Source organism: Molothrus ater, chromosome 8, assembly GCF_012460135.2.
Source record: "Molothrus ater isolate BHLD 08-10-18 breed brown headed cowbird chromosome 8, BPBGC_Mater_1.1, whole genome shotgun sequence".
NCBI classification, from domain to species: Eukaryota; Metazoa; Chordata; class Aves; order Passeriformes; family Icteridae; genus Molothrus; species Molothrus ater.
The window spans coordinates 24,192,974-24,206,910 of record NC_050485.2 but is presented as its reverse complement, the minus strand read 5'-3'; the positions used below and the strand labels follow the sequence as shown (position 1 = coordinate 24,206,910).

General features: G+C 36.9%; 1 protein-coding gene across 1 annotated transcript in view; it reads left to right on the top strand.

Annotated features, from left to right (window-relative positions):
* CFAP43 (cilia and flagella associated protein 43) overlaps positions 1 to 13,937 on the top strand; it is a 42,629-nt gene that overhangs the window by 12,997 nt on the left and 15,695 nt on the right. Inside the window, exons 7-21 of the mRNA XM_036386120.2 lie at positions 231 to 293; positions 1,234 to 1,313; positions 2,021 to 2,152; positions 2,901 to 3,017; positions 4,113 to 4,193; positions 5,002 to 5,150; positions 6,197 to 6,300; positions 7,309 to 7,449; positions 8,307 to 8,476; positions 9,210 to 9,362; positions 9,837 to 9,964; positions 11,389 to 11,539; positions 12,182 to 12,250; positions 13,041 to 13,118; positions 13,560 to 13,685. Of these exons, the coding sequence (XP_036242013.1) occupies positions 231 to 293; positions 1,234 to 1,313; positions 2,021 to 2,152; positions 2,901 to 3,017; positions 4,113 to 4,193; positions 5,002 to 5,150; positions 6,197 to 6,300; positions 7,309 to 7,449; positions 8,307 to 8,476; positions 9,210 to 9,362; positions 9,837 to 9,964; positions 11,389 to 11,539; positions 12,182 to 12,250; positions 13,041 to 13,118; positions 13,560 to 13,685 (1,742 nt within the window). The remainder of the gene's footprint in view (positions 1 to 230; positions 294 to 1,233; positions 1,314 to 2,020; positions 2,153 to 2,900; positions 3,018 to 4,112; positions 4,194 to 5,001; positions 5,151 to 6,196; positions 6,301 to 7,308; positions 7,450 to 8,306; positions 8,477 to 9,209; positions 9,363 to 9,836; positions 9,965 to 11,388; positions 11,540 to 12,181; positions 12,251 to 13,040; positions 13,119 to 13,559; positions 13,686 to 13,937) is intronic.

The following is a 13,937-nucleotide window of genomic DNA, read 5'->3' as shown; positions in this document are numbered from 1 at the left end:
CCACACCAAGTCCATGTTATCTCCTTGTTACAGCTGTAAACTGAATAACAGAAATGTGCTTCCTCAATTGCATAGATGGCAGAAATGGTAGATATTCAGGAAGAATGCACATTTTTCATTAAGCATACTGAACCTGGCCTTTTGTTGAATAGAGTAGAATACAACTGACTTGTTTTGCAATTTTGATCTACAAACAAGGTTGACATTATAAATTGTTTTCTTTTGTGCAGAGTTCATGCAGAAAATAGCAGATGTGGTGTCCTATGCTCGTAGTGAAGTGCAGAAAAAGAAAGGTATTTCCATGTTCAAATGAAGCTAATAGATTTTCAGGCAGCACTGCTGATGTCTGGGAGTAGTAATATATGAGTGCAGCTGGAAGCCACTGGTTAGAAAAACTCATCTCACACTGGCCTCTGCAAGACACATTGTTGGCAATCTTCTGTGTGTTTACATGACAAAAGATTAACAGCTTTTCTGCTAAGAGACAGCCAAATTAAAAGCCTCAGGAGAAACAGCGACAGTGGAAAAAATTGTGTTCATTCTAATTTAAATTGGAATAAGTGGAGCTAGAAGACATTCCCTACTGCTTAGTTTTAGCATTTCTGTAGAACTTTAATCACTCATCATCTATCTGAGTTAGGATTTAGGGGGTTTGTTTCAAACACTTTGTTTTGGGCACCACAGTACAAAAAAGATAGAATGGATGAAGTGTTCAGCACATTTCCACAAGGGCTGTTACAGTCTTGTTACATTATATACAAATGTGGTGTGAGAAAACTGTTTGTTCAGCCTGGAGAAAAGGAAATGAGGGATTTGACTATTGCTTTAGCTATCCAATGAAAGGTTACAGAGAAGATACAGCCAAAGAACACAGTTTGCATCAACAGGAATTCTGGGTACATTTTAGGAAATAAATACTTTCATAGTGTAGGTAGTCGGACATTAGGACAAATTGCCTAGAGAAGATATGGAATTGCCATTTTGGGTATATTCAAACCTTACCTGATATGAGTCTGGGCAACATAATTCAACTTTGAACTTGGTTCTGAGTTTGAAATCGGCTCTGTGCTGAGCAGGAGGTTGGACTAGAGATCTTCTAGGATCCCTTCCAATCTAAATGAATCTGTGATCCTTTTACTCACAAATAAATAGTAAATGATCCCAGATTTGGAGTTGCAACACATTGTTCAAATAAATGAAATTTGATGTTTTATGTTGGTTTTGTGCTTTCAGGTCGCAAACCAAGCAATCTGCAAAAACCAGTTTTACTTGCCATGGCATTTTGTAACGAGGGACTGTATGCAGCTGGACATGTAAGGCATCCTTTGTGCTTTTGATTTACTCTGAGTGTGTGAAAATCTGCATTCAAGTTGAGTATGTTTGCAGAGTTCACTGCAAAGACAGGAGTTAGGAAAAAGTGAGGGGCTGCAGCACCATAAAGTTCCTCTCTGGTGTTGACTATATTACTTTGTTAAGACTTGACACAAACAAGCAGAGTGTGAAAGGATTACATTTTTGTACTCAAATAAAGAAATAAAAGAGGACAATCCTGGTTTTATTTAAGAATATTGTAGAGCAACAGAAAAGAAAGATGGACAAAATAGGAAAGGAGAGAAAATGGCCAATAGAATTGCCAAATTATTTTGTGCAAAATCTTACTCAATATCTAACCCAATCTGAAAATGCCATTGTACATTCCTGCTCAAGTGGGAGACAAATTCTTACACTGTCTCAAAAACAACAATATGAAATCAAAAGCATTATCTAATGAGAGAATCTGTTGTTATCAAACATGGACTGTCACTAAGAATTGTATTAAAGAACACCTTTATGTTCAATAGATTTATTATCTCATTTTAGAGTGCTTTTTATTTAAACCTACTAAAGACAAATGACACCATTGGTGATGGGATGCAGTTAAACTCTGCTACTCTAGTGATTTTTTGAAGATCTTGCAGTTTAGTTTGCCAGACAGTGTAACTGACATAGACCTCATGTGGATTTGTACTTTTCTGCACAGGAGGGCATTTTAATCTTTTATCACATCAAAGATCTGCAGTATGAGATAAAAATCTGTGCTGATATCTCACAGCCCATATCCAGCCTCATGTTTTCTCCTGATTACACCAGTCTGCTGCTTGTCACTGACCAGGTACAACATTTGAGATAACAGCACTACATAATGGGATATTCCTGGGATTCTATATGAATATGCTGATACTCTTAGTACAAAATGTTTAATGTAATCACACAAGTCAACAAATTTTATCAGAAGTGAATATAGTCCATTCTGTGTTTTTACTGAAAATTGGAAATACTTTTAATGAAGCACAGAACAACTGTCTCCTACAGATGGTGGAATGTAAAGTACCTAATGTTCGGATTTCCCAGCAGAAACCCTTGTGTGTGTTCAGTTGAGTACAGGGTCTCTCATGTGTCCAAGCCATGGATCTACTGGGCATGAATTCCAGGCTTGATGTGTGCCTGCAGAGGGAGAAAAGTGTGACTTGGGTGTATCAGACCTACTGTGACTCTGCAGTTGAGTTGTTCTCTCTACAGACATGAAGTTTTCTGTTGGTATAGAATATTTATTGATTTCTTGAGTAACATGCAATTGGGTGTGTTTAAATTACTTTATGAAAGCAAGTTTGAGAAACAGAACTTCTTGCAAATATGGTTAGCTGGAGTGCTCTAAAGGAACTAACATTAGCCAGTGTAAATTAATATAATCCACTAAACTCAGATGAATCCTACTGGGCACATTTTACCTCAGATTAGAGTCAAATATAAAAGTTCAAAGAGTGAAGCTCAGAAAGATGGGAGGGTTTTTTTAAGTCTTCAAAAGCTTCTAATGAAGAGTTTCATATGCCAGTGATGGATTATTTCTGTGTATTTGTCAGGGGACAGTCTATAGTTACAGACCTGCCCATAGTGGAGAAGCTGTCAAACTCTTGGATGCACCCAGCAGTTCTTTTCTGGCAGCTGATTTTCTTACTCCAGGGAACAACTACTGTGTGGTAAGTAATTGTATTATTTGTAATATAGAATAATAGCTCTTTTCAGGTGACCAATATGTTGCCAAGGCACAAAATGAAAAGCCTTGCAGAAATCAGATTGTTCTGATATTTGTCACAGTTGTGTAACTTCTCATTAAGGAAGCAAATGGCATTCATTCAGCTATAGTGTATAAAAGGGTCAGAACTCTTATACTGGATTTCAGGTTGGAAAATTTATGTTGTATTGGTTCTGATGCTGATTTGTGTGACTTAGATTGTTCAGGAAGATAGCTGAGCAAAAGATGGATTCAGTTCAGAGAACTGATGTTGTCCAACAATTGCTACTGATCTTTTCAGCCCTCTGCACAAATTGGAACATCCTGACAGATACCTCTGTACTGGGTCCAGGGACAAAGAAGGCTTTTACTCATGCACCTGTCCATTCTTAAAAATTCCTTGCTTTTCACTGTCTTTTACTCCTGCAAACATATATCTTAGCCACCAATTCATTTCCAGGCCATGAATTCTCCAGGTAGCCAGCCTATAAAACTTGGGGTCGTAGTCTATTAAGCTGGCTAAATCTCTTTGTTCACCATTAGCATGGGAATGCTAAATTTTACCTGACTGTGTATGAGTAGTGTGAAGGTTGAGTGATCTCCAGCCTTACTTCTTGTAAGCCTTACTCTTTGTAATTATGGAATTACAAAATTACCTGGATATAGGAAGAACTCAATTGTTTTGATACCCATCATTTTTCATGTGAGAAAATGAGACCTCTCCTCAGGGCCTTTCTTTTGCAAATAAAATTAGAAGCAGTTTATTCTATTGCTGGCAGGATGGCAGGAGTGCTAATATTATTCAAGGTAACAAATTTTGCCCTAAATTGTCTCATTCTGCTAGAAGCTGCAGGAATGCACAAAAGTTATTGAAAGTATTCCTAAAGAAGGTGTACCTTGCAACACCTGGATTTAATGAAAAGCTAAATAATCCCAAGTAACCTTTAATCTGCCATGCTCAGTGATTATTTGAATCTATATTCTGTAGGAGATCACTAGTCACTTCCAGACTATTTGGTTATTTCATCCTCTTCTGACTCTGTTTTTCTCTGTTCAACAGTCTGTAACAATTTCAGGTGAAGTACAAGTTTGGTCCTTGGAGGATGGAACTTTCCTCAGCAAGCTAAACCTTGGTACTGAGGTACAAGTAACCAGGAGCTTATACCATGACTGATACTTAAAATTTTCTATATTTTAGAATTGATAGCATCATATTCCACAGATTTGCATCAATCAGTGCTGAGGAAAGCTCAGTAATGAATGTCTTTGAGCAACCCATCAATGAGATTTATAGATTATCTTTCAGAATGTTTCCTTGAGCTAATCCTGTCATGTTTTTATCTTGACTTCAAAGAGGAAACATTTCAGCCAAATGTCCTCATGATGCATCTTTCAGCATATCTTTGTAAAAATATCTAAATTTTTATGGTATTACTTTTTTTTTTTTTAATGAGTAACAGAAAAGTTTCGAAAGTATAAAAGCTAAATGCCTTGACTGATAATGAAAAACAGGTTTTAAGAATTGAATTGATAAAAGTATTTCAAACTGTTAATACTTTGTCCTGATTTAAGATGCATTCAGACCCTGAAATCTGACATAGTAAAGAAAAAAACCCCTTTCTATAACAGCTATACACACAACAGTGCACTCACTGTTTTATTTAGATGAAACTTCTTTCACTTAAAATCTGGAGAGTGGATATAATGGTTGTTTTTTTCTCTGTAAAGAACAGAATTAAGTTTTGATGTGTAGCTACAAAGCATAGATAAAATTTCCATTATGTCTCTAAATACTTTCTTTGTTAAAAACATGTTTTTTAAATAAACCACTTGTGGTTTCTTCTTCAAATTTTAGGGACTTTTAAATAGCAAAGGAAATTGCATGCTAGCAAATAGCATAATATATAAAAATATGTTGAATTGTTAAGTATCTTCTACTTCTCAACTAGGCAACTTCTATGGCTTGCAGTCCCTCCTCCAAGAGTGTTGCTGTAGGGACCCAAAGAGGTCAAATCTATTTCCTTGATGTAACCAAAGCTGAAGCTCCACGGGTTGTTCACAGAATTTTTCTTTCCAAACTTCCAGTGCTGTCTTTGCAGTAAGTATGTAGTAGGGTAGAGATATTGTCAATTTATTCCTGGAGTAATGATATTAGTTGAACAAAAAAAATTTAGTTTTTTATTCTACAAATAAAAAATTAAAATATTTTAATAGCTTCTACGATTTTCAGCATATTCTGCACTGCTTGCAAGAGGCAGTAGCAGGATTTATATGAGAGAAATGTAATAAATCTGTATTTTAAGAAGGTTTAACCGAACACAGAAGATACTGATGTATAAGATCCTTTCTGAAAAATCACCATATGCAGTAATTATGCACAATTCCATGTATCTCACTTTAGAGGGTTATTTCTCACTGAATACAGATTTAAGGTTTTGTGAAGTTTAGTTTAAGCCTTTTGGTCATCTCTTTCTATATGGTGGATTTTTGTTACCATTGCTAATTACTCATTTACTTCAAATTCTGGAGATTACCAGTCCTCTTGTAAGTAGCTATAGTTATCTAAAAGGCTTTTTGTGTTTGGGTAGGGTTTTTTGTTGGTTGGGTTTCTCTGCCCCCCCCCAGCAATTATTGAAAAATCTGAGAGTATTTTACTCTACTTTGCAAAAGTGGAGTATGGATTTTGAACTCTTAAACTTTAATATAAATCTGCCTTTTATTTGAGACCCAGATGTATCCCTTTTCACAACTACCTAAGACAGAAATTTTTTTTATTTATTTATTTAAAAATAAATACAGAAAGCAACTTGTTTAAAATTAAATCAATGCAAAAATGTTTTTTTTTTCAAAATAATGTCAAGATCTGTGTAATAGTTTTATTTCCAAAAAAGTGAATGTAAAAGAAATTTTGATGTAACAAAGTTGTTAATGCAGACTGCTGTGGAGTATGATCAACTTTAAATTGACCTCTCACTCAATTAGAAACTGCACTCATAGTACTGAGCTTTATATCTGACCCTAAACTGTAAACCCAGAGCTGAAATTTATGTTAATGCATTCAGGCAAGTTATGGGAGTGAAATTACTTGACACTTTTTATTGACTGTATTGAATTGATTTCTGCTTGGATTTGCATTTTACCTAGTTATGATCAGGTTGGCCAGTTCCTCATTGCAAGAGCTACAGAAGGACACATCTTTATTCTAGATGCTCGTCCATCAAAATTATTCCAGGTTCTGGGATATACAGGTAATACATATAACAATATTAATTACATTTTCTTTTCTCTATTTTATGCATTTAAAGTATACTTGTAATTCAGCCTAAGCCATTCACTTTCTATTTATTTTCTTGGAGGACTAAACATATTCTTCCCACCTATTTTCTAAGGGCCAGAGTTCTTTTTGGGGTTTTTTGTTTTGGAGGGTTTGGTTGTGGGTTTTGGTTTTTGCTTTTGTTTTCCCCTTTGTAATTTTAGTTAGCAAATGTACCAATATTACCTTTCTTTCAGAGTATGTATAATTCACAGGGAAAAGAATGGACTAACTGACAAACTGATCACAGCTTCAGCATAAAATTATTTGTGATGGCAAAGAACTAAAGAACTTTGTGAGAATTTGGACTAAAATACTGTAGGTTATAATCATTGTATGCAATCTCCTATTTCGAATTTCTACCACAGACCAAATTTCTACCATCTTTTACATGGGAACTGCTGAAATTGTCAGCTTTGATGATTGATAGTGAGGAATAAAATATGATGAATTTTAACTCACAAGAAAAAAATTGGAAATTGTGAATTTATTTTTCCAAAAGCATTATTCTTACAGATCATATCTGTGTGTATAGATCTTCACCATAATTTTAAGTGTAAAGAACATTATTTTATCATTTTAATTGGTTTAGCAAACAGAACTATATCTCCATAATAACTTATGCAATTTGCCTGATTATATTCTCATTGAGGGTTTGTTAGAGGAGAGTTTTCCTGTTCTTTATCTGGCAGTTATCAGCAGATAGCCTCAAAATTGCTACAATTCAAGCTTGAGGTAAATTTAGATTTGACTATTTAATGTAATAATGATGTGCTGTCGTTTAGGGATTCCCAGTACCCAGTGCCTCAAGGGGAGTTGAGTGCATGCAGCACTCCTGAGCTGTGTTCTCAGGAGTCTCATTTTTTGTCACAGGATATTTTAATAAAAACAATGTTACCATGCCACAGTAACAATTCCCATTGATGTTCCTTACCTGCTTCAGTACTGGAAGATGAAGTGCTCCATCTTTCTGTAACTCCTGACTTAAAGCATGACTTAGTTAAAGTGATGGTACTTCTTAATGTAGCAGAGGTCCAACAAGCAAGACTGGAAATTTTTCATCTGTCTTCAGAAATGATAACAGGTAAAAATTGAAATAGATACTTACATGTTCTAGGGCAATTAAGGCTAGTGTCAGATTTTCAAGTTATTTACATTTAATTTTTAAAAGGCCTTACATTTTACAAACTTTTCAAAAAGTAGCTTTGTAGTTTTCAACAAAGTTAGTATTTTCTTTAAATATTCACTAATTTTGGACTTATTTTTGTACCTGTGTTTAGATATATAAAATGGGGCTTTATTTTCAAAGCTGCTGAAGAGCTACAGTTATTGTCTTCATTTCTGTTTTATATCAGGTGCCTTGTCAGTCTTAATTTCTGGTGTCCCTTTAAAGCTCAAATTAGGGAATTAATAAAATATATTACCTTTATATTACTAACTTTTATTAACTAATAAAATATATTAATTTTCTCAACAAATAAAATGCCCTTTTGAAGATGTGAACTGCAGTGCTTTAACCAATACCACCCAGGCTGTGTGTTCCTCATGGCAGAGATTCCTAAAACAAGTTCTAGATGAAGGCAGTGGGGACATGAGCCTGCATGCAAACTAATTAGCACTAATTATGTTGACGTAATACTCAAGAAGCAGAGTAAATTAGTGCATGCAAATAGTCACATCATGGTGGTTAAACTGTTTCCAGTACTTCTTTAGAGCCAGTAGAGCTATTGCTCTGCTTCACTGCAGTGTCCTGCACCAGCACAACTCACTGAGCTGGTGTTAAATCTAAGTACTAATTAATTTCCAGTCACTTCCCTAAAAACTCACCTCATGCTCACTCCTTGCTGAGGATCATTTTCATAACTACATGATAGACAAAGCACCTGTATTAATGGTAATCATGCCTCTTCTTCCTCTCTCTTTCTTTTGTCAATCTTTTAGATAATGATAAGTATGTGAATGAACAAGGAATGTTTAATGCTAGTGACCTGAAAAAGAAGCAATATGATCTGGATTACCCTTTGAGCTCAGCAGTCAGACTGAAGAATAGCATTGTGTATGGCTACTGCTCCTGTGCACCTCTCATCTGTAAATACCACCTCTCTGAAGGGGTAATTCTCTGAAGTTGCATTATTTTGGGTGGTGGTTAAATACCAGCTAAATAAAAACAAAGGCTGCAGATGAAATTAATATAGCAGGATATTATCTTAAAGAAATCGTCTCTCTGGTCAAAATACCTACTCCATACGTACTCATCAACTTTCAGTATCCTACCACTTGCTCAGAAAACTGGCAAAAATAATGTCCTTGTTCTATTATTTGGTTCTTAAAATCCACACAGCTTGCAGGCACTTAAAAGTGGCTTCTGTGCTGGAGCTGTGGGTTTGTGCAGTCTGCTCTGATGACATGCAGCTCTTGAAGGGACTGAGCCAACATCAGCCCAGAACTCTCAAATGCAATCCCAGCCCAGCCTCACAAGGAAGCAGTGGGGGTTTTGGGAAGCCACTCTCACTGCCTGCTGAGAGCTGCAGCTCTCTGCAGCTCATAGGTCTCCCAGAGTTTGAGTCAAGGCAGGTAAAAAGGTGAATTCTAAGGTCAGATTCCTCCTAGACATGTCCCATCCTTTCTAAGCCAAGAAATTCAGGCTCGAACGTACTGAACCCAGACCCTTTTGCAGAGATGAGAGGCAATCAGCAGCACAGCAATGGCACTACTTCCTCAGCTCAGTAATCCAACAACAGTTTAAACTGCACTGCATGTGGTAACCCACAAACCTGTCATTAATTTTCTCAAACTGGCATAGATATCATCTGAACTGCTGCTAACCTTCTGCTTGTTTGGCAGGCTACATTTGGAGGTCCAACAATATTTTCATCAGAGCAGACGATTCCTAGCAAACAGTTTGGATCAGGTTTGCTCTGTTTATCACCCAACAGCCAGTGGCTGGCAGCAGCAGCCAAGGATGGTGTTTTGTTTATCTACAATACTTCTACTCTGGTAGGTGGGCGTCTGGGCACAGGCTTTGTTTGATTTATGTTAGACAAAAGTGTGAAAATTACTTCCTTGAACTGTAAACTTTTCCTCACTTGAATAGAAGGTGTGTGAGAAAAATTTATGTTGAAAATGAACTGGCATAGCATTATACAAGACAATTATTTTTATAATGAGTGTGTATACATAAAAAAAGCATACAGACCACTTACTTCCTTCTTCAGTAAATTTTAGCATAGATAATTTTGCTACTGTTCTCACCTCCTGCAAAATCAATATACTACAAACTTGTCCCATGTGTAGTCAAACCTTTTAAACTTAAAAACCTTAGTATTTTATGTACTTTGTACTGCCATTTTGGATTGAATTTTATCTAAAACTAAAGAAACATTTAAATATTATTTAAGTAATAAAAATATTTTAAAGACATATTCCATTATAAAAACATATTTGCTGATACTGCTTCTATGACTTCTCTAGGATGTTGCTCAAAACCATTGTCACTCATATCAAGGAGGGGGAATCAGATCCGTGGTATTCTCCCTGGATGGCAATTTCATCCTAGTTAACGGTGAAAATGATTGTGCCCTGGTGTGTCTGAAGTGGAAGTATGTATAAAGTGGCAGACTAATATTGATTGTGTCTTTTCTTGTATCCTGATAAATTTTTGCCTCTGCTTGTGATTCTAGACTTCTTTTTCCTAGTGTCAAAGTAAGGAGAAGAATTGGATAGCAATAAAATCATTCCTTTCACCTTTTGAGTCAGCCTGACCTCCCTAGCTCAGGAAAAGTCTTACACTCTGGGTCTGATTGCAGCAGAACATACAGGAGTATCTTCTGAGAATTATTACAGAATCACAGAATCACTGGGTTGGAAGAGACCTTCAAGATCATCAAGTCCAACCCATGCCCTAAACCATGGCACTGAGTGCCACATCTAATCATTTTTCAACACATCCAGGGATGGTGACTCCACCACCTCCCTGGGCAGGTCATTCCAGCACTTTATCATTCTTTCCATAAAAACTTTTTCCTAATATCCAACCTATATTTCCCTTGGTGCAGCTTGAGACTGTGTCCTCTGGTTCTATCAGTTGCTGCCTGGGGAAAGAGACCAATCCCTGGCTAACAACCACCTTTCAGGGAGTTGTAGAGGGTGATAAGGTCACCCTCTGAGTCTCCTTTCCTCCAGGCTGAGGCCCCCCAGCTCCCTCAGTGGTTCCTCACAGGGTTTGTGTTCCCAGCCCCTCTCCAGCCTTGTCGCCTCCTCTGGGCGCACTCGAGCGTCTCAAGGTCCTTCCCAAACTGAGGGGCCAGAGCTGGACACAGCACTCAAGGTGTGGCCTCACCAGGGCTGAGAACAGGGGCAGAATGACCTCCCTGCTCCTGCTGGCCACACTATTCCTGATCCAGGCCAGGATGCCATTGGCTTTTCTGGCCACCAGGGCACACTGCTGGCTCATGTTCATGTCAAGCAGCACCCCTGGTCCCTTTCTGCCTGGGCACTGTCCAGCCACACCATCCCCAGCCTGTAACACTGCAGGGGGTTATTGTGGCCAAATGCAGGACTTGGCACTTGGACTTACTAAACATAACCTGATACCCCTTATCATTCTCACATCAGCTCTGGAAAGGGCTTTCTGGGCATGTAAGGGTTGTAATCTGAGATACTATTTTAACTCAGCGAAAAGGAGACATCACAGCTTTAATGGAAATTCTACTGTGGCTGTAGAGAGCTCTTAGCAGACATTAGGAGTAAGAGGCACTTGAAAGTACAGCTTTCCTGCAGGAAAATAAGTGTTCAGGTAGATTAATAAAGATGACTCTGTCAGAGCAATATTTCTAATATGAGTAATCCATCTTTCAGAATTTTTATTTCTGTGCAATTCTAGAACTCAAACAATACAAAAATATTGAATATGCATTTTTAACAAGTTTATAATTATGTTATAAAGAATATTTAATACTTTGTCCTTTTTCATAATATACAAAAAATACATCTGTTTTACAAAAGTTTCCTTTCTGTTTACCAGGGAGATAAAGAAAACTGAAGCTGAAAAAGCTGCTCTTTACTGGCAATCTCTACGTGATATACTGAACAAGTCTACTTCAGTTGAAAACTCTGTTTTAAAATCTATGGCAGAATGGAATTTTGACCCAGAATCCACATCAAAATCTCTTTCAGTAAAGAAATTACAAGTGCTTTCTTTATTTTTATGGGGGGGGGAAAAAGTTTGATCATTATCCTAAAATTTTACATGATAAAAATTGTCCTTAATACACTGATCCTTTTGTTAAAATGGAAGAATACCCTTGAGGATAGGCTGAATATGCCTAAATAGTACTTTGTGAAAGAGTACTATCAAAGAAATAGGATATTTATGTGAAGATGACATTCACATCTTGAGTTTCACTTGGTTTCCTGAGCCACAGAAAACTCAGTGAAAGTCAGTTTCTCCTCATGTGAAGTTACATGTCCTTCCCAGTAAGATGTTACTGCTATACATTGTGTGTTACTAATTGTATGGTTTTTCATTGAAACCAATCAAAATAGGGATTACAGAGATTACAGAGTCCAGTCAATCATTTCAGTCAAAAGGCTGTGCATAATAGCAAGAGTTTGCAGGATTAGATCTGGGGACTAGTTAGGCAACAAAATTGTAGCACCCTCTAACTTGGTGGTGGGTGGTGGTGTTTCTAGTGAGAGTCCACTTTTTCTTTCATTTCCATATTTCTTTCACTCACTCTTATAGTAGTACCTGAGCTAGATGTTTATATCCATAATATAAACATCAGGAGGCACCACTGAAATCATTTCATGCACAGGTGACAGAAGAAGATGGAGACGTCACAGATACTGATGGCATGACATGGATAGGCCAGAAAATACAGAAGGTACTTTCAAAAAACATTAATCAGATGTAAAGTATTAATCAAAGCCAGAGTTTTCAAGGGTCACTAATCACTTGGGGTACCAAAGTATTTGCTGTAAACACATCTAGTTTCAAAAGCTTTTCTCACATGTGACCCTTTCTTTAACCATTGTGATCTAGACTTGTAGAAATTCTAGGCCAAATGCCAAGGTTATAAACACATCAGAGAAAGTGCCTAGCACAATAGGAGCTCTGAAGACCAGAAGAACAGTTCTATACAAGGAGTATACCAAAAAAAAAAAAAAAGGCAAATAAAAACAAGGGGGAAAAAAGCCTGACAAAGTCACTTATTTTAGAAACTTAAAAGACTTTTTATACCATATGTCAAAAAGTTGTCAAGAAGATTGTTACCAGAAACCAAGCAGGTTACTCAATGAAAAATGAAAACAGTGAAAATTTTCCACAATGAAAAATCTAAGGATTAAAAAATTCTGGGAATAGGCTTTATGCAGTTTAATGTGTCTGTAAGCATTGCAGTTGTAATTACATCTTTCTTTAGTGTTGTCTTTTTTTCAAGTGCTATTGCCGTACAACCAGTTTACAATGTGACCTGGCTGTAAAATCTGTTTTCTCTTGTGCAATTCTGAGGATCATCCTATTGAATTAGGGTTGTGTCTGTTTCAGTTATTAACCCCTCTGGCATTTTATTTTCTGTACAGATAATGTTCCTTTAGATTACTTCTGATTTCTTTTTCTCTTGCCTTTTTTTTTTTTTTTTTTTGCCTTTCAACAACGCATTTGTTGTATGTCAGGTTATGAGAGAAGAGACTCTGAGGTTTGCTAACCAGAAGGAAGAGCTGCAAATGGGAATTAGAAAGCTGCGTGAAACTGTGAGTTTCTTACCAGGGTAATGGCTCAGCTTCCCAGTTTTGTTTACAAGAACACTTCCTTTATGGCTGTGAGCTCTAGTGCTCAGTTACATTTTTGTCATAGACTCTGAGCAGACAGGTATTAAAGAGATGTGCTTCTTCAGGGACCAGTGCTGAAACTGCCAGGAGCTACTGTCTGCTTCTCATTTTCCCTTGCTCCAAATGAATATTTTGTGCCAGCCTCATCACTTGAGTTATCTGCCCCCTCAGCAAGCTAATTTCTGCCTGTCTAACAACCTTCCATTATAAAAAAGACTGTCCTCTCCTTTTTCTTCTGTTTCTTCCCATAAGGCAGTTAAAACTGCAGGTAATTAAAATAATTTTCTCTGATATCAAGTTAAAAATAGCAGTTCCTCTATTCACATTCAAATTACTTTTTATTCCTTTTTTCTTTTTAAACAGATTCAGAAAATGATGCATGAAAATGAGCAGGTGCCAGACATTGAGAAACTTGAGCACTGGGAGTTCAACCTGGATTTAGAAGAACAGGAACAAGTGCAAGCAGAGGCTGAAGAAGATGTGGCCAGGGTATGGCAGAATGGGGGAACATTTTAAAACTATCAGTGGAAAGGAGAAAAGCTATTAAATAACAGAAGATTAGCTCAAAGTTGCTGTTCACTGCTGAGAAGCAGAAAACCAGAAAAGTATTTGAAGTCACTTTTGCAAGCAGGTGAAACTGCTGAGGCAGACAAGGCAAATTAGAATATGATTTATGCCAGAAACTATAAATCTCACACTGTGGCCTTGGGATTGTTGCTTAAGTTCTAGAATGCTTTTCTT